The sequence below is a fragment of the Centroberyx gerrardi genome, chromosome 10 (assembly GCF_048128805.1).
Source record: "Centroberyx gerrardi isolate f3 chromosome 10, fCenGer3.hap1.cur.20231027, whole genome shotgun sequence".
In the NCBI taxonomy this organism is placed as follows: Eukaryota; Metazoa; Chordata; class Actinopteri; order Beryciformes; family Berycidae; genus Centroberyx; species Centroberyx gerrardi.
The window spans coordinates 15,570,576-15,593,483 of NC_136006.1; the positions used below are offsets into that span (position 1 = coordinate 15,570,576).

Below are 22,908 nucleotides of genomic sequence, written 5' to 3' on the forward strand. Positions count from 1 at the left end.
AGCAGCATGTATTGCCTCCATGCAGACACAATTTGTTGCCTAAAGGATTGTAAAAGGTATGGTATTGTTCAGGAAAGGGATAATCTAGTGCTGACAGTGTAGTAGGGGTAAAATTACAGTGGCTTAAACATGACTGGGTAGGTCATTCATTGGTGCACCTGGAGGACAGAATTACTGAGGCTGGGATGATAGCACAGCATTACCCCAGCTCAGAGGGTTGTTCAGATATTGCACTTTCCCCTGGAGAGCCAATTCCCATTTATTTTATTGGGATATCACTGTATTGTATCCCACTTTGTGAATGACAGCTTTTGAGGTTAAATTTCTTCATTTTTACTGGCTTGTCCAAACGGGGGGACATTTAATGTAGGCCTACAATTTTTATTTGACAATATATTGTTTTACCACACGTTTATCATGATAATAATCTGATGCTCATATTGGATGGTATGAGTGGTATATTTTTCATACCTGATCAAAAATGAAAGTAAAGTTAATATTTCTCTGTGCAGTACTTTCAATACATGATTTTTCTTCTTGAATATTACTGTGGTTCCTGTTGCTTTGTCAGAACCATGTTAGCAAATCCATTTGAAGAAGTGTTAAACCTATTTCATGAGGAAATGTAATTTTTTATTGGATATTTAAGAAAATAATAACCCAACTGAACCTGTAAAGTGTTACTGTAAAATTACATTTTCCTGGGTATTATTTCAAACTTGTATAGGTCTAATAATCGCCCATCCAAAGAAGTGCTATTTTTCATTCACTTTACGGAATTAATAGCCTTCCTGATAACATGGAAACGTTGAAAAAGTAGTTCCTTTCCTTTCCGCCGCGTCATCAACGGCGGAAACACATGGACCCGGAAGAGCTCCTGATTCCGCGGGTCTTTTAGGACGACACAGCTCCACAGCACTGATATCACACAAACAGTGTGCAGAAATGGCGGGTAAGTGGCTAAACACGTAAATTCAATGCCGTCGCTATAATTTGCTTCAGCGACTATTTGCCATTGGTTCTGCTTTAATCCCACTGGAGTTGTCGATTCCAGAGGGAAGCAGACTGCCAAAGAAAAGTGCGCGGTGTGATTGTACTCTGTCAACAACAACAGCAAGCTAAGCTAGGCTAACTAGCTAGCTGTGGGAGCTAACGTTATAGTACTGAGGTCTGGAGGCCCTGCCTGCTAACGTCAACAGCACGCTAGCTGGCTGTCATAGCAGATGCAATATAACACGTTTGATATGTTTGTTTTAAGTTACGCTTGAATGTCGAGGTGAATGTGTGCTTTGAATGTTTTGAAGGAAGGGTATCTAATGTCATCAGACTGGACATGGCATCGTGCTGGCAGAGGCACCATGCCTTTGTATTTTGCTTTGAGAAGAGAGGGAGATATGACGGTGACACCGTGTCACTGATTTGACAGACTCATATGAAAAAAAACGGTAGCTTTCCTGACCCTATTTATTCAGGGTGAATGACAGCTTGATATCCGGATAGAATGGGTTTGTCTATCCAAGGGCGTAGGTTTGATTTTGACATTGGTAGGGACACAAATGGGGGAGGTCCGGAGGGGATGTAACCCCCACTGGAAGTTGAGGCATTTTACATTTATGATAGACTTCTGACCGCCATTTCATGTCATCTAGATCAGTGATTCTCAACCTTTTTCATATCGAGGACCCCTAGTTTAGTCCACATTAGAGCCATGGACCCCCATTTGATGAGATTTTGTCTCTCGGACCCAAATCTGAGAATACTTTTATTGTTAGATATGATTTTGATCCAGAATCCCATGACTGTCTGTATTGTAGGTAGAGAGATAACAGTGAAACTAAGATCAAAACAGTCATTCTTCTACATTCTGTAATTGTGTTAACTATTTGTAAATTAAATAATGCTGAAGTTTAACAATTCATCAATTTGCTGGGGACCCCCTGGAACCCCCTCAAGGACCGCTGGTGGTCCCCGGACCTCACGTTGAGAACCACTGATCTAGATAGTTATGGTAGCCAATACACTCATTAACAGACACACAGACACAGGGGTGTAGCACATTAATGAATCCTTTACTCAAATTTGCCAGCTGAATGGGACTTTGAAGAGCACATTTTGTTTTAAGGCAGGTACTGTAGTACTGTTGCCTATTCAAACCAACGATCTGTATTTACATTTAAAATAATAATAATAAGATATTGTAAACTATATCCAAACCCTACATACAAACAGCTGAGCCAAACACATGCCTACGCCTGTCATTAACAGAGATGAACTGTTGGCATATTTGTTTTACATCAGTGTTGTCCAGTGTGGCAACATCAGCATTGTTCAATCTCACTTGTGACATGTAGGCTACTTACGGTCGTCACTCGTCACAGACGCACGCAACACGGTACTTAAATAAACTAACTTTAATGGCTAAACACAACTGTTACTAATATAAAATAGGATGGAGTCTTCACTTGCATGCTCGCCGGTAGGCGGAGCTTTGGCTCTTCTTGCCCACAGCATTTCATACGTTAGGCAATCAGCGATTTTTTGGGGGGGTTAGGGAGGCGGTGTCACGCCAATTTTTATCCGGGTGACGCAGTAACATTCTAAAACAGCTGTTATACTAAAGTTTCGTTACAGCGTCCGTTGCTATGCCGACACGGGACACCAATGCACTACACCAATGCAGCGGGACTCGTAGTAGAGAACGCGATCTGTTAACATTGACTAGACACTGACGGACAAAACAATGTTTATTGTCAATCAAAATAATTGCTAAAAAATAAAAAGTCGCTTGATATTGGTAGGGACACGTCCCTACCGTCCCTACCCAATTCTACGCCCTTGTGTCTACCTAACGGTTGTTGTCAGTTGCATGAATCCGAATTCGAATACCAAAACACTTTTGGGTTGCAGGACATGTTGACCACATACCGTGCGGCAAGAAGCGGCTGGTAGAAAACGGCATCTGCAGCGATGGCTTCCTCATTGAAAGTATAGGCACAACAAATGGTTGTGGATAAATGAACAATCAAAGTTAGATTTTGTTGTTAGAATCCACATTGAGCGTCTGAAACGCGAAGTCCACCACTTGCCCTACTGCGCAACTGCCGCTCTCCGCGTCCGCGTGGTGTAATACAGGGACCAAACATGCACACTACAAAGGCACAAAATGTGTCATACTGCACATGCTATTCCAGCCTGTAGAATCCCTTAAATGCTGTTTTAAGGTTATAAGTAATAGCTAATAGTCTGACCAGCAGCCAAAAGACCCCAAAGTATTCATTTTATATGAAACGGAAAAAGCAGGAAATCTTTTTTTAAACTATTAATCGATTATCATTTTCTATTGATCAACTAATCGATGAGTCAACTAGGCCTAATCGTTTCAACACTACTGAAAATACCATTAGGCAGATTAGACTGCTTTTTTGACTGGGGGTCAATGAGGGTGTCTCACATTCACACCAATACTTTTGTTTCTGCAAGAGGTTTATTTTGTTTAGGCACAACAGTGTAATGTTTAAGATCTTAGTGAGCTATGGATAGTGGCGTGAGAGTGTCTTTAAATTGGTAACAAAAAAACAATTCTGTTTAGCAGGTGCTCCTGTTTCCCACATGCATGGAATTATTATAACTTTAGACAGCTGTTGGCATGTACAAGATGAATTCCCGCCTCTACGCATTTCCGCTGTTGCATCAGAACTCGTCTTCGACCAGCCACTTCTTGCTGCGTGGTATGTGGTCAAGGTTTCTTTCAAGGTTTAACGTGGGTTGCCTTTGGGCTCAAGGCACAAGAAAATACAAATGAATTGCAGCAACATTTTTAGGCCTATTAGTAGGGATGCACCGATCCGACTTTTTCAGTCCAGATACCGATACCGATAACTGGGCTTTGGGTATCGGCCGATACCGAGTACCGATCCGATACCAGTGTTTAATTAATAAACTGTAGGCTATGCCTCACTGTGTGGAAGAGACTGGGATCATTCTTTTATGTGTAAAGCAACATCAGGCTTGACTTTAACATTGCTTTCCTAACTTTGTAAAACAAAATGTAACAAATAAATACATAGATATAAATGTACTCAATTGTTATTTATTATTAAAATAATAAATAATCGTGCTCCAGCAACTTGGTAAAACATCTTCAAAATTAACAGGAATTACAATTCAAGTGTAAACCTTTTAAATGCAGCAACAAATTGGTCAGGAATTAAAATTCCAGTATAAAACAATACAACTGCATCAAATGAGAACAAAATGTAAACATTAAATCACAATTAAGTCACAAACTAGTGCAAACAAACTTGATAAATTAAATCACAATTCACACAAGTAGTATAAACAAGTAACTTGGTAAAAACAAAACATTCAAAATATGCAGAATAAGCCTAAATTACTGAAATAACTCTGGCTTAACTGGTAATCTTGCTTTATGAAACAGCCCTCAGAAAAAAAATCAAGGTATGTTAGTCTGACTATGTGTCGGCCGAATGGAGCAGCAGTACCTGACGAACACGGAAAACACTTGAAATCGTGTTGTGGCAGGAAACAACGTTGACCTACAGCCGAGTCCCCGTAAACCTTGGATCTATGAATGGAGTCTGGCTGGACGCGCCGATTGTATAATTGGTGGAAAACTACTTTACCTCGCAGGTTAAATGGCAGCCTGCTTGGCCACGCAGTGACCCAGGAGAGTTTAAACATATAACCGAGACAAAGTATTCATGCAGGTGTGTTTTTAACTACCGAGCATCAGCACCGACCCCCGGTCAGCTCACCCCGACCCCCGGTCAGCTCACCCCGACCCCGGCTCTGTTATGAGGGTTGGGCGCCAGGTTAGCTTGTTAGCCTGGATGCTAGCTGCGGGAGGCTCGCGCCCCACCAGCGAGAATTCAGTGCGCAAGACGCTGCGCGCGGCAGGCGGGATCCTCCGGAGCTGCTGGACCGGAGGAGCCACCGGACGGACCGAAGGCAAATGGCCGGGTCTACCGGCCTACCGGCGCGCTGCTGACGCATGACGTAGTATGCGCACGTAGACATAAACATATAATTGAATTGAATAGATCGGACCCATTGTCACCGATACCCGATCCAGCTATTTGAGTCAGTATCGGACCGATATCCGATATCAGTATCGGATCGGTGCATCCCTACCTATTAGACTAACGCCAGTTGCATACCGAGTGCAGTTTCATGAGATGAACAGTTTGTCTCCGTTGTCCATGAGAAGCGAGTAATTGTGTGTCCGTGGCATGATGGGATAGATGTGAACCTGCGATGCAACATGCACATTTTTTTTTAAGTTTTATATTATGCAGATGAGCATGATGGTTGCGACATGAGAACCAGTCACATTAAAAATCCAGTTCTCAAATTCTCCCTGACATTAAACGTTATGCTACGCACCATGTCGGTTTTTATGCCCTCTGTTGTCCTTTCAAAAATAATGATTTGTGCATATGGATATCCCATTCAACGTAATTTTTTGTTCATAAAATGTTGCTAGCTAGCCTGCCTATCCTATCACATCCATAGCTGTAGCCACTTGGCTAGCTAACTTGCTAGAGGAAAGCATAATTTCAAGATTATGTTTTACAGACATATGATTATGGATTACATTTGAAAAAAATGCAATGAAGAAAACCATAAGATACAAAATGGGTCTAAATAAACAAATAAAACAAACCAGGATTTTGCTCTAGTGCCTGAACCCTGAATACACCCAGTGAAGCGCCCACAAGCAACACTTTTTGTTTGAGCAAAGCGAAGCGGTTGTGTTGGCTCTACATATACAGTAATGTTTACTGTTCTTTTTCTCTCTTCAGCAATCAATACAATGGAGAAGAAACTTGCTGAATACAAGTGTGACACCAATGAAGCTATATGTTTAAAGCTCGGTATGTTCAGTTTCCTTCGTTCTGTAAGTCTTGTGAATAAATACTACAATAAAGGTATTAAGATGACAATGTTTCACGAAATTACTTGCTTTGTATCAAAAATGATGTTCACCTAAAATGTTGACTCCATCTTCCTTTTCTCAGTTCGCTTTCCAGAGGATGTGGATGATGATGGCACTACGTTTCACCCCGAGTACAGCCATCAACTTTATGGAGATGAGTGAGTCTTGTTTGTCATCGTTATTTGGCCTTACTTGTTAACATGTGCATGTTAATAAAACTACCATTCATTACACATTCATTCCCTGTGCAGAGGAGCACATTATTAGCTGCTCAAAGGGGTTTGATGAGCATGCATGCTCTTTAGCAGCACATTCATACCGATACGTACATTCACACCTGTGTAAGGTGCCTGATGCAACCAATCACTCATTGTTGGCCACTGAGCAGCTACACTGGAGCGATGGGGGGTAAAATGCCTTGCCCAAGGGCACCTTGACGGTAGTGGTTGAGGGATGGGGAGTAGAGCTGAAACAATAATTCAACATTATTGAAAACGTCAACAAATGTTGAATCAGTGACTAGTATTTCCCATTGTCAATTTTTTTGTCAAAGATACTCAAGCTTACTACTTCTCACTTTTCATTTGTATTGTGAAAATGGCTGATGCATGCAGCAATTCTGTGGGTGACAAGCCCCCAAGCAAGCCTTCAAAAGTACAGCAAAGTGTGGGACTGTAGTCTTAACATAGTATTGTGCACACAACATTGACTTTGCTTAGTACAGCAGAACAACAAGCTTGCGTGACGCGTTTCAAGCCTGTCAGGATAAAAAAAATGGGACTTCAAGGCAGAATTTTCTAAATAAAACACATGGCAGGACATCTTAACAAACAAATGGCAGAGAATCTTAACAGTAAAGCAAAAGTAAATATAAATCTGTTATGTTAGCACAGTGTTTGCATTGGTGATTGTAGTATGAGATGACATTAGATGCAATATTTTTATTAGGACATGTTCATAAAACATCCTTAATCTTTTACAGTGCTACCTTAAGCTGATGTCGGCCAAAGTGCAACAGTAGTAACGGTTATAGTTTCAGCTTCCATCACCTGCCCTGATGATGACGATGCAGCGGCAATGTTTACATTTCCTCTTCAGCCGCATTGCTGCAATAATAGTCCGAAAAATTTATTATCAAAATAATTTTTTGTTGTAGTCCTAGAGGGGAGAGTGTTATTCATTCACTTTCCCTGCTAATTTTTTTCCCCAGCGGGTCCAGGGATTTGATTCGGTGGCCATATGGCCACAAACGTTCTCCTCCAACTTTTAGGCTGCTCCTTTCCCTGTAGCTGCTGATTCCACTGAATATCTACAGAAAACTCTGCCGTCATATCTGTCACCCTCAGAGCAGACATGTCAACTCTACAGACTTTCTGTATTCCACTTATGTTTCACACTATATCATGGTTTAATATTGCATTTTCCAGTGTTATTCTGACATTTCTAATCAGTTCTTATAGTCTTTCCTGATACAGAGCATGGAGTGAAGTTTGTTGTGTATCAAATATGCAAGAGGAAGTGACCTGTAAAATATGCAATAGAAAATATTGATAGTAAATAATGGTCTGCCTTGCATGATACTTGTAGCTCACAAAATGCTGTAAAGAGTGGCATTACCACCCCGATGTGACGCAAAAAGAAAGGCATTGCTATTGGGCTTGAGCTACACTACATTACTGCCAGTGACGCCTGTGTCTGTGTGTAGGCTTACAGTGGCATGTCATTATGCTCTAAATTGCATTTCTAAATTAGTCGAAACTAGGCTTAGTTATTTTTGCACTTGCCACAATCAGCTCAAAGGGAACTCGGTAATTGGGACATTAATTATTTCAGCAAGCCTAATTGCTAGTAAAGCTCAATCACAGAGTTGCATAATGAAATCTATTTTGACATAAACTACTAGAGTAATGTTCTACAGGTGATTCAGTGGCCAAAGAAAGATCTTAAAAGACGGTGTTATACATTGAAATTCATGACTAGACCTAGAGTAGGAATTTATTCTTTAGTCCAGTCATGTATTTTATTAATTTCATTCATGAAACAAGAAAAAGTCACCTTCCTATCATGTTCAGATTTGATATCTGATATGAATTCATCCTAGACTACACACTGCATAAAAAAAGCCACAGAGTATTTTATTGTTTTCTCTTGGCAAGTCACTTTTCTCAGCTGAAAGATGAACCACTTCACTAGGATGTACAGTGATTAAGGACACATTTTTTCCACAGTGAGGTGGCTTTTGGATACAAAGGTCTCCAAATACAGCTCTACTACACTGCTGGAAACCTGAGCACCCTCTTCAAAGTGAAATACTCTTCAAAAGTCACTGAGAAGTTTGATTGTGTGGAGGTAAGATTTGTTTTTATTCTTTTAATAAAAGAAAAGAGAGAAGAGTCTGGGACTACTATTGTTTTGGGGGTTTCAGTGTCAGTTTTGTCTTGGCAGTTCAAGACAAAACAGCAGTTCATGCCCATACTTTTGTTAGCCATTTTTATCTACTATTACGATATCGGGTAATCATGTTGCGCTGATTCATCATCACCTTCACAGGCCTCCAGTGTATCTGAAAATGTACCTTAAACACCTCCAAACCTACAAAAATCAATCAGCTGGTCTGATGAAAATGCCATGCCAGCTGGTGAGCAGCCACTTTTTCCTGAAAAGTCAGTCTATTATGCTTTAAAGGAAAGTTCCACCCTCGGGTCCTCTTACACCGTTACACATCATCAGTCTGTTCCAGGAGTTATTTTGTGATGAAGTGTTTCAATTAACTTTTTTGTTGGATCCACTTTCCCTCAACCTGCCTCGTCTACTTCTACTTAAGTTAATGATTTTCTACATTTACAAGGAATGACTTGACGAGACCCAGAGAACTCGCCTGCACTTGTTGCATCCATCTGGGTTTTGCGTGTAGGTGGAGAGAGCGATAATGATAGAGATACTCGCGCCCTTGAACGCAACATGGCTTGCGGCTGCTTTGCATTATGGACTGTTGAGGCTACCGCCGGTGGAGAAATTGATGTCACTGCCTCTTCTATGATGGATTTGTTGAAAGTCGGTGCAAAATGGTGAGTCTAGAAAGAAGCATTTTCTCTTCAATTCTTAGGGACTGACACCAAAACGTGATGGTTAAAAAAGTCAGATAGTTAAAAATGTTCTCCTATTAAACTCCATTGTAGTTGTGCTGAAAATATCTCAATATGACGTCACGTCGTCTACATTTGGCTCTGCAGGAATAAAAAAAAAAAAAAACACACCACCAAGCAACAAAATGGACCCAGGAATGCGAGGTACATCGCCAATACCTGTTTTTTAACTGGGTGGATTTTTCCTTTAATGTCGTACATTTTTACATTATGTTACTTTGGTGTTCTTACCACCAAAATACCTAGTTGAGCACTATTTACAGAATCCACCATGTACCATTTCCATGCTTATTTCCACTACTCAACAGCTAACAGCTACCCTGCAGGAACTCTATGAAATAAGGGGCATGTATAGGCTTATGAACTTCCTAGAGGAAAGATTTTTGGCTTTTTCATTGGCTGTCACCAGTCTGTTTTAAAGGTAATTATTGTGAAATTAATTAAAATCTGTGAATCATCCTTTTTAATATAGCAGCATCTAAAGAAGAGTCATGAAAAGCTTTTCATCAGAGGTTGTGGTATGGCATGATAGAGCAACAATCAGAGAACCAGTGACACTTGACAAATTGGCATGGCATTTACATCAAACATGACTTCTGATAGTGTTTAAGGTACATTTTCTGGATAAGACGTCCAGTGCAAAACAAAAAAATATATACATTTGTGATGTTCAGAATTATTCTTTGGGATACTTTCTGGATGAGAGGGGAAACTTGTGTTTTAGAGCAAAGCAAGCTACATCCCAAACACAGCCATTCTGATACTGGACTTTGGCATCTGACTCTGTTATAGTGCGGATTAAATATGCTGAGAGAAAGCACTGTGTTGTGCCATCCGGTGTGTCTTTGAGGGTTGTGATGTTCGGGTGACTGGTAGCATTGGAGATGATCCTGTGAGACCAATAGCATGAAAACAGATCGGACCTCTATCTCACCTGCAGATTTAAAAGATTAATAGCCAAGTTGTCTGGCTGGTTAAGCTGACAGGCACCAGCCAGATTGAATTTTCTACTTGGTCAAGATAGTGCCGTGACAGTCAGATTTGCTAAGTAGGCTAACATTTGCAGCAAATGATCTGGGCAAGCAATGCTATTATCTCACTAAACGGTTGTTATATGTATTGCAACATGTTGCTCTGCGTTCCTCATTTTTCTGTTGCAAGCACTGCAGTGGAACAGTCTCTGTGCTTCATGTTACTATTGTTGTCTGCTATTCAGGCTAAACTTGTGGTGAGGGCTTGTTTTTAAAAAAAATACACAGGCATTTTAAGGGCCTGCACACCACACTATTGTGGGGTTACTTAAAATGTATACAGAACTACCTAAAACACTATATAATAGGGAACACTGTAATTTATTAATATTATTGAAAATAAAAAGGCACAATCCAGTATATTGTGTAACCACCAGTTTAGCCAGATCTGTCATTACTTCAAGACTTTACTTACGACAGGTTTTAGTAAGGCCATGGACGAATGAGTGACACACATACACAACAAATAGAGCACATCCTATGAAGAATAACTAAGCAAATGACTATGAAAGAGCTGTTGAAAAATTTGACTTCTTTTTCATTTGGGATGTTTTGCGTCCACTTCAGGACAAATCTAATTTCAGGATAGTAGTTAAAAATGTTTAATGTTTTCACGTGATGTCACATGAAGTTCTGTGTCCATTGAGAATATTCCTCCCATCTCATTTGTCAACTAAAATACCATTTTACCCAAAACTTCAACAACCTATCAAATTATAGCATAGTTGATGCCATTTAATTAGCTGTATAGTTTTGGAAATAGTAACTTTCTGATAGAAATTGCCTTCAGAATTTGATTACAAAGAGCCTGTGTGACCAATTACTCTCTAAGGGAAGTAGATGGACCTTAGCTAATTTTTCTTTTTTTCTCTCAGCTGACTGGGGAGATTACAGCAAAAAAGGCACAAAACTATAGCATTGATTACTTAGCCAACTTTGTATGAAGGCAAAAGGCTGCCTGCTCTGTGGGCTATTTTCTTTGTGCCTTGATGTTGTTTCTTAGCTAACTGGAGTGAGTCAGGGCCACTCTCTGGGTGGTGACATTATTCCAGTAAGAGATCTCCTGTTTTGTTAGACTAATCTCACCCCACCATAGGCCCCTGCGCCAGTACACTAATCCTACTCCTCCCTGTCAGAAGAGAAGGGTTTTTAAAGGTTTTGTATGAGGGGTCTAACATCGGGCATTGATTTTTAGAGGTTTCTGTGATTGAATCAGCAGGAAGAGGAATGTGCCCCTGTTGGATATCTCATAAATATATTTCCAGGAGGGAAATGTAGCGCTATGGATTCAAAAAATGTTTTTAAGCCGTAGACAGCCGGTACCTTCAGGTCTGGATGTAACCGATGTGGCATAGGCTTAGGTTTAAAACTAAGGCATCCATTTTATTTAGTAATTAATCAAATCTACGGATCAGTTAATGACTTTACAATCAGTTTCTCTTCTCTTTGGAGGCCAGTACTAGACTTAAATATCTGCACAGAATTTGGAATATTTTTTGTGTTTGGTGTATTTTGCAATAGTCAAACATCAGAATTTACATACCAATAGCCTGCATTTTGCTATTGGACAAAAAAAAATAGCAGTTAGTAATGCAAATTGCTTGTACTAGTAGCTCCCTCTTTGAGACTTCACAAAAGGCCACTGACTGCTTTGAATATTTCTTAAAGCTGTCAATACAGCAAACATGCAGTGTGAATGAAAGAATTAGTGTGGGCCCCATTGAGGTCAGATGATTCAACACTGGGACATCTGTCCTGCCAGGAAACGGCAGGGGGCCTCTCCATTGGGCGATGTGGCCTTCAACTGGTGGTAGTGATGGCAGCGGCCCGACCTATAGCACAGAAGGACTAGGTGTTTCTGCGGAAGTTCTCAAATTTTAAATGACCCAACAAAACGGGGTCGGTGTCCTCTGATAGGGCGATGAGCGCCACATCACTTCCCATCTGTGGAAACTTGAAAATGCCACGGCAATATCACGTGAGCAACCATTTCACTGTGTTCAAAAATAAAGAGTGCCATTATACTTTTCAGGAACATAGTTTGAAGAGTCACCCATTGCTGATATTCAAACTGAAATGTGATGGCTGGCTCACTGTCTGTCTGTCTGTCTGCCACTACTTACTGTTCTGTGTTGACCCCTGAGTGTTCACCTTGTTAAGGGTTTGAGTGCAGCTGGTGTAGAGGTAGAGAGTTAGGGAGCAGCAGAGTTCAGGCTGCATCTGAAGAGTGTTTGTCTCTGAGTGCATGTGGACTGTCTGGGTGCAGTGCAGCTGGTGAGAGAAGAGAGCTAGAGACAAGGGGAGGGAGAGATAGAGTTCATGCAGCTGCCACTTTGATACGAGACTCTCATCAAAAATCACCTTCTCCCCTTTAAATCAGCCAAAAACACTAGATTGCTGGACTTCTTACAGGCAACGTTGTTTTAGTGCTAGGCCCATTACTGTTGCGCACAAGCTAAAGACTAGTGCAAACTGTGGAATGCCTGACGTAGTTATAATGTATAATAATATATATTAGATTCATAATCCTTATGGATGTGCAAATATTTATGTAACTTGTATGCATTACAAATAATTGTAAATTGGAAAATTTATTTATCTGCATTTTTTGATCATATTCTCAGTTTAGCATGGTCTTTGTTGTGGATTAACAAGATTTGTACCTAAAATATTTCAAACACAACAAATTAGATAGTTTGTGCTCTCTTTGTGTTCATTCTTAGAAATCAAAGAAATTTAACAAAATGTTCTAAAGGTATATTGTTAAGTTGTATTCATGCCAAACTAAGGCATCTATTCTCGAAGGTTGTGCAATTCAGTGTCTAGTATCTAGGAGAGTGCCTGGGACAATGTGACTTGTTTGTCCATGGCCTTTTAAGCATGCTCCTTGTTCCTTAGAAATGTGGTTGAACAATTACAATGGTTAAGTGGCATTCAGCTGCAGGTGCATTACTTCCAGTTGGATATTAGCTGATGTCTGAAAGGGGGGGAATTAGCAGTATGTTGTATTAGCCTTTTGTAGTGCATTTTGCTCAGACCTTCTTCATTTCCCAGTTTTCAATGCTGAGCAGCAAGGGTCTCTGTACAGAAATAATGCCCATCACACATGTAAATGGTGTGAAAGGGCTGCTTAGCAAAGTGTTCTCATGTCAATCCTTGTGGAAATGGATACAATGCAAACATTACAGCTGAACTAACCACACGTTGCACTGAGTAAAAAGTCCAAGGGTAGGGCCTCTTTGTCTCCGAGGCTCTTTGAAAACGCAGGGGCAAATTCATTTGATTGAGTTCGCTTGGCAGGATTAGAGGAGAGGCCTCTATTATGGATGCCCAAGGTTTGTTAAGTTGAGATCAATTCATAAGATTTTATTGCCTAGTGAGAAGCAGAAATGCATTATTGTGGCGACTTCATCACATATTCATGGTTTAACATAAGTAGTAAATGTATTGAATTAAGTGTTCTTTCATCAGGGGAGGGGAGGGGGGGCGCTGTGGTCTCTGCTCAGCTGACAGTTTTAATTGCCTAATGGTTTTCCTTTCACTGGCACAAAAACATGTATGCTTCCACTTTTATTTTTTGTGTTCTATCAATCAGGGCTGCAGTCTTGCCTAATTTAAGAACAAAAATAACTGTGTCTGATAATAATAACTATGTGACTGAACATGGAAACTGAGTATACACTGACAGAAAAAAAATAGTGTCTTAATAAAATTAAGTGCCGCATTCATGATCAAGCCAGAGACAACATTTTTTAAACATACTAGCAAATAACTTAAGCTGTTTGTTTATTTGGTGTGTCTATTTAATTGACAATGCTTCCCTGGCCATTAACTACAGAAATACCTCTTATATATAAACTTGATATAAACTTGTTGGATTGGATATTTTCCTTCTTCGTCCTAATATTACTTGTTTTTACTAAATTCAAATTTCATTCTCCAGCCTGATGATGTTGAAGGGAAGATCAGGGAAATCATCCCTGCTGGGTTCAGCTGCAACACCGACGACTTCATCTCACTGTTGGAGAAGGAGGCCAATTTCAAGCCCTTCGGCACCCTGCTTCACACTTACAAAGTCCACAACGAGGAAGCAGGAGAACTCACATACCAGATTCACAAGGTACACACATTTTCCATTGCATCTGATTTTACCTCACTCCCTCACCAATGCAATCTTTGAAACCTCAATATCAGTTTGTCGTGGAGAGTTTGCTTGGCTCAGTTTTTTTTTTAGTTTTTTTTTTATGTTGTTACTCAATTGGTTTGGGCTGTACCTAACGCATAAATAATCAAAAACAATGGCAGGGACAATATGCAACAATGACCCTAATCAGACATTTGTTTATGGCGTATCTGCCTAAGGTTGACATGACCTGCCCGGGATTCCAAGAGTACCACGAGCGCCTGCAGACCTTCCTCATGTGGTTCATAGAGACGGCCAGTTTCATCGACGCAGACGACGATCGTTGGGACTTCTTTCTTGTGTGAGTGCCCTCCTTAATCGACATCATACCCCCCACCCCAAAGCCTTTATTGTGTCATTGAAAAACAAAGCTCCCCTTTGAGGCGCTTGTGACCAATTACCAGGCCAGTTTGATTATATTTCCCCCATAGGAGAATTGTTGATCAGGCAAGAGCTTCCTTTGTGCCCAAAGCCCTTTTCATTTTTTCAGGGGCAAGAGCTGAATTGAATACTGTTGTCTTTTGAAACACTGAACAATGTCTAAACAGTAAAAAGAGCCTCTGCCAGTGTTTTCTTTACCCTGGCACCTATTAATACTGACAATGGGGAAAATGGACTGAAGTGATTTTGAGGAGCTCAATCCCTCCTCCAACCCCTTCTCTTCCTCTAAGTTGCAGTACTCCAATTAAGTGCATAATGTATTCAGGTTGTAGCAGGTGTACCAATTGGGCCTGGCTGCTCCAGCATGCTGACATTGGGGAAAAAGGGGGCGAGAGAATGGAGAGGCTAAAATGGACGCTGCATGGGAGTGTGCCTGTAATTGACCTGTTTGCCTTTGTGTTTTATCTGCAGATTTGAAAAGTACAATAAAGATGGGGAGACTCTCTACGCAACTGTTGGCTACATGACAGTTTATAATTACTATGTGTACCCAGACAAAACCCGACCACGTGTAAGGTAATTGCTGGGGTAGCACGTGCCTTCCCATTCTTTTGTATAAAAAAGGAGAGGAAAATTATACATTTCTTTATCCTTTTCCCAAAGAGCCCAAATTACTGGCTTACATAGCCAACCATTCAACCAGATTTTGTTTCATTATGAAACCAAAGTGATTTGTATCTCAAAACAACTTTATAGATAAGCATTTTATTTGATGCATTGATGGATATGTATTACAATCCATTATTATATTTGCTACTCTCAGTTAAAGAATTCCTCTCCTATGCAGAGTTGTTGCACAGATTCTGGATCAATTTGTTATGGGAGAAGACTAATTTTAAACCTGTTTCATATTAGTTATACTTATGCATTCAAACATGTGCGCCTGCCCTCTGACTAACCAGCCAAATGCTGATCCTGCCACCGTTCCAAGGAGAGGGGCATGGAGCTCAGCTTCTGGAGGCAGTGCACAGATTCTATTGCACTCTGCCCAAAGTACAAGACATTACAGGTGAGCGTCTGAATTTTTATTGTGTGATATGTACTTTGTTAGGAATCTGTTGAAGATGAGGATAAATATTTAATCTCCTTGTTTGAGATCTTTGTGTGACTTAATAACGTTTTCATGATTCTTCACTTGTCATTTTTAACAACCTATATTCTACAGCGTTACATTGCAACTGGTGCATCCTAGGCAGGATTAATTTGAAGGGACAGCATGTATGGCAGTATGTGCTAAGGCTCTATTGAAACTAGTTGGATAGGAATAGTTGCTTTGCATGAAGACAGAGGCTGAATACTAAAGAGGCATCCCAGTTTTTCCTTTCAGGGAGGAACCCTTTCTAAGAATGGATTCCACTTTGAATTGAATGGGGAGAGAGTTCCTGCTAGGAGGGTCATGTGGCCTGGATTAATATTTCCTCGTTGTTTCCAAATGGACACTTGGAAAAGTAGAGATTGGAAATATGTAAATCTCAACCATTTTAGCAGATCCAAAAATCCTACGAGTCCTTTCTCTGCACCCCAAACACACACAAACTTACCATGTCAAAAACAATAACCATGAAACATGCCATGGTTTTTGAGGGATTTGCAAAAGTATATTATGAATCATTTGAACCCAAACAGGCTCATAATAACTTCATTTTCACAGTTGTCTGTTTTTAATTGTATTGTGTTGTGATGCTTGTTTCAGCTGAAGACCCCTCTGAGAGCTATGTGAAGCTGAGAGACTATGTCCTGGTCAAGCTTTGTCAAAGCCTGCCGTCTTTCACTCCAGACAAGCTGCACCTCGGTTTCTCTGATGACATGGTCAAAGAGGCTCAAGACAAGTTGAAAATCAACAAGGTGCTGCACATGCATACAGTCCAACACCAAAACAATGCACAAAATGACATTATTTGTGACTATTTGTGATTAAATCTTTTCAGTTTCCCTGAAACATACGTTGTCAAAAGCCTGTCCTTAACACAGCTGGACGTTCAAAGGGGGAAATGTCCATGACATCTAAATACTTGGGTACTCGCCACTGTGTGTTCTTTAAAGTGGCCCCTGCTTTGTGCCCCACAGCACGTAGTGCACTACATAGCAGTCCAAAAGGTTACAAAAATGGAAACTTTTCAGAACATTAGACCAAAGCATTGGAGACTAATAATAAAATTACTTATCATCAAAGCTGTTTGAAAGAATAAGCAGTGTCTATTGAATTACACATTTCTCAAACAAAAGATGCACTCACCATTTCTATTAGTGTGCGTAAGATGGACAAATAAAAAAAAAAGATAATTTTAACAACTTGCATGCTTGTGTTCTTAAAGGCCTTGGTGAGGCAGTGGTGGGCTTCCATATCTGATAATACTGTGTCATCAAAATAACTTTCAAAGATGCAGAACAATCTTCAGTTCAGTCAGTCAGTCTTGGACAAAATTACACAAATTGACACTTGACTTTTTGCAGTTGACTATAGGTCAATGTAGTGCACAAGTGCCTTCCCAAATATTGACCATTTGCCTTGTGATAAAGAAGAAGGTTGATGCCTGATGCAATAGGGGCCAATGATTCAGATCCTTCCACTTTGTTTATGAACTAGTATTCTCAGTGGATTCCCATCATCTTTCCACTGACTATTATTTGGCTTATATAAGACTAAACTCTCCCAAAACCTTTCCTTGCACCAGAGCTGTGATGCATTTTTTTCCTTTGAGACACACCTCCCACTCATTTCGAATGGGAGATTACTTTCTCCTGCTTTTTTGTGTTCCTGATCAGATCCCTGCTGAGACTCATCAGCTCCTCTTCTAGTCCTTTATAAATGAACATTCATACTAGATTCCAAGTTGTAAGATCCCCTTTCACTAATTTTCTAATGTTCTATTCAATGAGTAGATCCTTTTTTGTCTAGCATGAAATGTTACCGTTTTTACAAAGGTTTCTTTTTTTTTTTTCATGAATTAAATGAATCTGCATAAAGAATAAAAAAAACACCTTAAGCATCACAAGTTTAGAAATTTTCACATCAATTTCAATATTCCCATGCTCGGCAACCCCAGTTCAATTATGCCCTTATATGTTACTTTTATATTCTGTGTGCTTCTTGGATGTGGCTAATTATCACAGCCTGATGTCTGTGGCATAAATGGACTAAATGGTGACTTTTCTTGTCATACATTGGCTCTTTCATGGAACAGACCATCAGACAAGTCCTAAATAGCTCAAGCAGACCTGAAGCCATCCTGCTGGGATGCGATTTAGATCCCTCTTGATTCAAACCAATGACTTCTGAAGTAAGAAAAACAACAAAACATTAATGCCAAGGGCTTTTTCTTCTTCTTTCCTCTACAGAAACATGCGAGGCGAGTGTATGAAATCCTGCGTCTGAGAGCAACGGACATGAGTGATGAAGCAAAAGCAAGAGAATACCGCTTGGAGGTCAAGAAGAGGCTATTTGGGCCATACAAGGTGCAGTGTCATATTCACAGTAACATCTGAAATATACTGCTTTCAGGCTGCGGAGAGGGTCAAAAAGTCTATACAGAATGAAACTCAATGAGAAGGTGATTTCCTTATGCATTTCTCAAATAAAATAGAATACCAATGTGTTGCTATTGCTGTCCAACAAGAAGCCAGATGCAGTGTTGGACCTTTTGTCAACATGGCATTACAGCTGTTCAGTTCTGGAGGCAAAATGGCCCATGTGCGGCATATACTTTATCTGCTCACAGCTCGTTTTTGTCACAGTTTATTATGTTCCCTATCAAAACTAGGAGAAAAATTGATCTTCAGTCCTGTGAAAATTGATAGAATACCAATACCTTATTGTTGTAGCTACAATAGGCCGCACCAGGCGTCTGTGGTTTTGCTACTGCAGGGGCTTTTTCTTGTCAGGCAAATTAGTCAGGATTTGCATTTCTTTGGGAGAAATAATTTTCACGACAGTATGTTTGAGGCACATAGTCAAAAAGCTGTTACTTTTCAAAGTTTCATGTATTCACTATTGCAGTGCTTTTCAAACTTTCTCATGTTTTTACTTGGCAAGTCGTCTTGAGTTTCAGAGATTCAGTGTAACAGACTCGGAGTCTATAGTGGATAGACCTATATGCACCCATATAACACCCCACAACCTGTTTGCTTGTGACATTTCATATTTGAGCAGCTCACTGAAACTCTGCATACCAACCATTAGAGGATTTGCTGTCAGCAGTGTAACCGCATGTCTTGAAAAAGGCAGTATCTGACGGGGGAAAATAGACCTATGCGGTGAAAAGGGAAGTAGGAATTCCTTGGGAGAGTGGCAAGGAAAGATCTGGTGGCCAGATGCAGACCGGGTTTTTTTTTTTTTTTTTTTCTTCCCTTCTTCCCTGAGGAGGTTTGGTTTGTAGTTAGTTGAATGGCAGAGGCCTCTGCTCTGTGAATGTGAGGGGGATTATACATTTCTGCTCAACCCTGGGTTCTCTTACCCCCAACTCCCCAGTGACCATGTCTATGCATGTGTGCAGGTTTTTGCATGTAGCAGATTGCACTGGACTCCAAATCCATGTATATGTACTTTCTGTCCACGTCCTGCACCTTTCAGCACACTCTGCTACAAAAGTTAATGGAAAAAGCACAGATTCCCCACCGCTCATCGCTAGATAGCAGGTTTATGTGCCTTGGAAGAAATGACCAAATGAAAATAACACCCTAACCAGTGTGCGTTTCTATGTTTCGTTTACGGTGTGCAGAAGAATCAGAGGGAGCTTACGAAGATGATGAAGTGCTTGCGGCCAGAGGAGCTGGTGTCCCACATACGTCAGATGGACACTCAGATGCAGCACGAGGAGCTGGAGAAGAGCTATCAGGATGTCCTGGGAGAGTACAGGAGAATCATAGAGAGGCTCGCAGCGCAGGCCTGATCAAACTCTGAGACGCTGCCCGCCTGCCGGCCTGGAGCCCGCCCTCTCCAACACACGGGTGGTCCGCCTGTCTGTACAAAGCCCACATAGCCACAGACTTTGGTTCCAACCAAAAAGAAACTCTCCTGATGTGACTAATCACAGTTTTAATTGAAGAGTATTATGGCTTTATATTAGTGAGTAAGGTGTACCAACACTAGGTTGCAGTGAAAAAGGCCAATGTCGAGCCTGTCTGTGTCCCAGCTGATGTTGATACAGTAGAGGAAGAGCATGGCGCAGCTGGCGGGGAAGACTTGCTCTTTGTCCCATGTGTTTAATCACACTTTGTGAGATTCAGCGATTTCTAATCATTCACAGGTGATATCAGTTCCACCACCCTGCAAAGAAATGTTCCCACTTCATAATAGACAGCCTTGTTTCTTTTTCTTTTTTTTTCTTGTTTTTTTTAAAGATCTTTTGTCAAAAAAAAATTCTTGAATGTCTGTTTTGAAGCACTTCATACTGAAAATAAAAAAAATGGTTTTGTATATTGCTCAAATTGCTTGTTTTTGTTGTCATTTAAGAACCGCTTTGAGCAATAACATTACACTGTCTTTCAATTATCGCTTCATTCTACTTGCGTATAGATAATCTAGAGCGTTTGTAAATGGGTATTCTCTCATTCTCAGATCCACCTTTAAATGTGTTTAGTGACCTGTCCTGAATAGAAAAGTCAGGGTTTTTGGTTTTCAAACAATCTTCTCAAGGCTGTGGAAACGTATTCAGAAATATATGGTCAGTAAAACCCAGTACAGCACAGCGTACACTATATTCATATCAATTTCTAATATGATCACTTTAGGTTATTTTAGTACTTAATCGCATAGTATAGATCTCAATTGGCCTGACTCATGCATTTTCCAGTTCCAGAGTTGCTGTATTTATTTTAACCATTTTAGGGATGTAATTTTGTTCAGGCACCCTCTTGTGGCTAATGCAACTTCTGATTGCCATTGATGTTGAGTGTTAGGCTAATGAGCATTATGGTTTTCAATTTAAAACCTTTGTGCCACTGTATTGCCCTGCTTGTACAGATCACTGTGATGAATAGCCATCATACGATACTTTAGCACATTGTCGCTAAATGAAGGCTGCCAGGTTAATTTTCAATTTTTTTTCTCTCCACTTGAAACAAGACAAAACCTTGGAACCCTTCACCAGCTCTAATTCAGATTGATTGAATCCACTCATGGCCACAAGGGGAGTCATCTCACTGTAGTTTTCTCTGTTTTATATGCTGTGAGTGCACACTTTGGATAGCACTGCACACGCTCAACTGACTGGTGTGGTAGTAGAAAGTTGCTTTATTTTTAGACACAGGAGGGTTACATACAGTCTCATTAGGTCCACTACTAGCACATAACTGTTAATAGAGCCGTCATCAGACTCTTATGTGACAAAACGCCACGCTGAAACGTCTATCCAGTCCTTACAAATCCAGCGGATTAGGAGAGTAAAGGGTGTGGAAATGGCTTGGACGATCTGCAGGCCTCAGTGTGGTTGTCAGGAGGTTGTGGAAGCCCGAGCGTTCCTCCAGACCACACAGTTGTGTTTACAGAAGCTTAATTATTCCCCCCACAGCACCGGCCCCACAGTTCATTCTGAGTCTATCATGGGCCCTCGTGTCCCAGTGCACCTGTCTGCAAATACTCATATAGTACAGTGTAGATTAACTCACTACCTAATGAAAAAGAATGAGGTTGTTTTATTCCAAGTGTGTTGCACCATATGGTATTGCTTTAGAAATATGATGCATTTTCAGATTCAGCTCTAATTGCTAGATTGTAATCTTATCTCAAACACCGTTACTGTGCTGTTCTTTTGATTTATTTCTTTAATCTTAACGTTTTAGGTTGGGGTTTTTTCCATTTTCTACAATCAGCGGCCCTTAGTTCAATATTGAGCATTCACTTCTTACATGACTGCGCCTTTCAAGAAGAAATAATAGTGATTTTATATTCAACCGGTTGCACATGATGTTACATCTGCAGTACAGAGACACAGGGTGTTTTCCCATAATCTTTGAGAGGATATTTCATGGACTACATGAGTGTGAAACTTGAAATTTTGGTAAACAAACACAACAAAATAGTTTACTTCTTTTTGAATATTTATGTCTATCCTCCTTTGTTTTCAGTCCAACTTAGACATTATAAAAACTCACATCATAGTAGATGAAAGGTGTGTGATACTTGGGGTCAGAAAGAAACTGCTTAAAGATCATGTGATCACAGGCTATTGTATCGTGTGCCATTATCATGAAACACGTGTTTCCCTATATACTGTGTTAAAATTGGTCTCTTCTTGGCATTTATGATGGCAAATAAGTACGTTTAAAAAAAATAAATAAAAAAAAAAGCTACATCCAGACTAAAAAGAGTGATGTTCGACATGTCTATTGCAGGTTATTTTCCCTCCGCAGTCAATCAACTATTCAGGTGCAGTGAATTGAAATCTAAAGGAAGCAGTGCAGTTTCTCTCCAAGTCAAGGCTATTACAGTGGATCCAGCAGTGGGGCCTCATTTGCTGTGCTTCTGTACAGGGGACACAGTCTGTCTATTATGTTGTGTCAGGGTAGAGATGTGGGAGGTTGATTTATGTCTGAAATTTGTATGGGTTTCAGTCTCGCCTCTCTCACTTTTCATATTTTACAGGGGAAAAGGAGGAACACCCAGTAATGCATGCATTTCCGACTATATCCTCTCACATTTTAGCATGTGTAATCGTGAGGAAATATATGTGCGTGTTACATTTAAGCAAGCAGAAAGGGTTATTGCCAATATTCTTCAAAACGGCAACAACAGTATCAAACTTGACTTGAATATTTGGTTTCACCTGTTGGCATGTCTGCTACTGTTACCTTATGGCGCCTCCCTATCCCTCCAGTGAGACAGACAGACAGGGAGTTTGGACTGGAGCCCAGCTGTACTGAAGGACCTGCCGAACATGATACCTGTGTGGAGGAACTCCAACGTCTTAGCCCCCGGGTTCCCAGGAGAGAGCAGGGGAGGAAAGTTGGAGTCCCCCACCACTGTTCTTCTTATCGTGTTCCCATTTCTTTTGTGCTCCTCGGTTACCCACATACCCCGAGGCCACTGAGCTCTCCTCCGCCATCAATGAACCTGGCCAGTCCCTTTCTCTGCTAAATGAGTCCTCTTTAAGATAATGTTTGATGCGCTGACAGCCAGAACCAAAACACTGTAAAAGAAACCGAGTTTGACAT

General features: G+C 40.5%; 1 protein-coding gene across 1 annotated transcript; it reads left to right on the forward strand.

The window, feature by feature from the left end:
• The first annotated feature begins 879 nt into the window (after positions 1-879).
• hat1 (histone acetyltransferase 1) lies at positions 880-20,184 on the forward strand. Its single transcript, XM_071917945.2, has 11 exons — positions 880-952; positions 5,823-5,894; positions 6,039-6,114; positions 8,185-8,305; positions 14,077-14,253; positions 14,496-14,617; positions 15,169-15,273; positions 15,660-15,766; positions 16,451-16,602; positions 18,097-18,213; positions 19,476-20,184. Exons 1-11 carry the CDS (start codon positions 946-948, stop codon positions 19,644-19,646), a joined length of 1,227 nt encoding a protein of 408 aa, XP_071774046.1. The 5' UTR covers positions 880-945; the 3' UTR covers positions 19,647-20,184.
• The last annotated feature ends 2,724 nt before the right edge of the window (positions 20,185-22,908 follow it).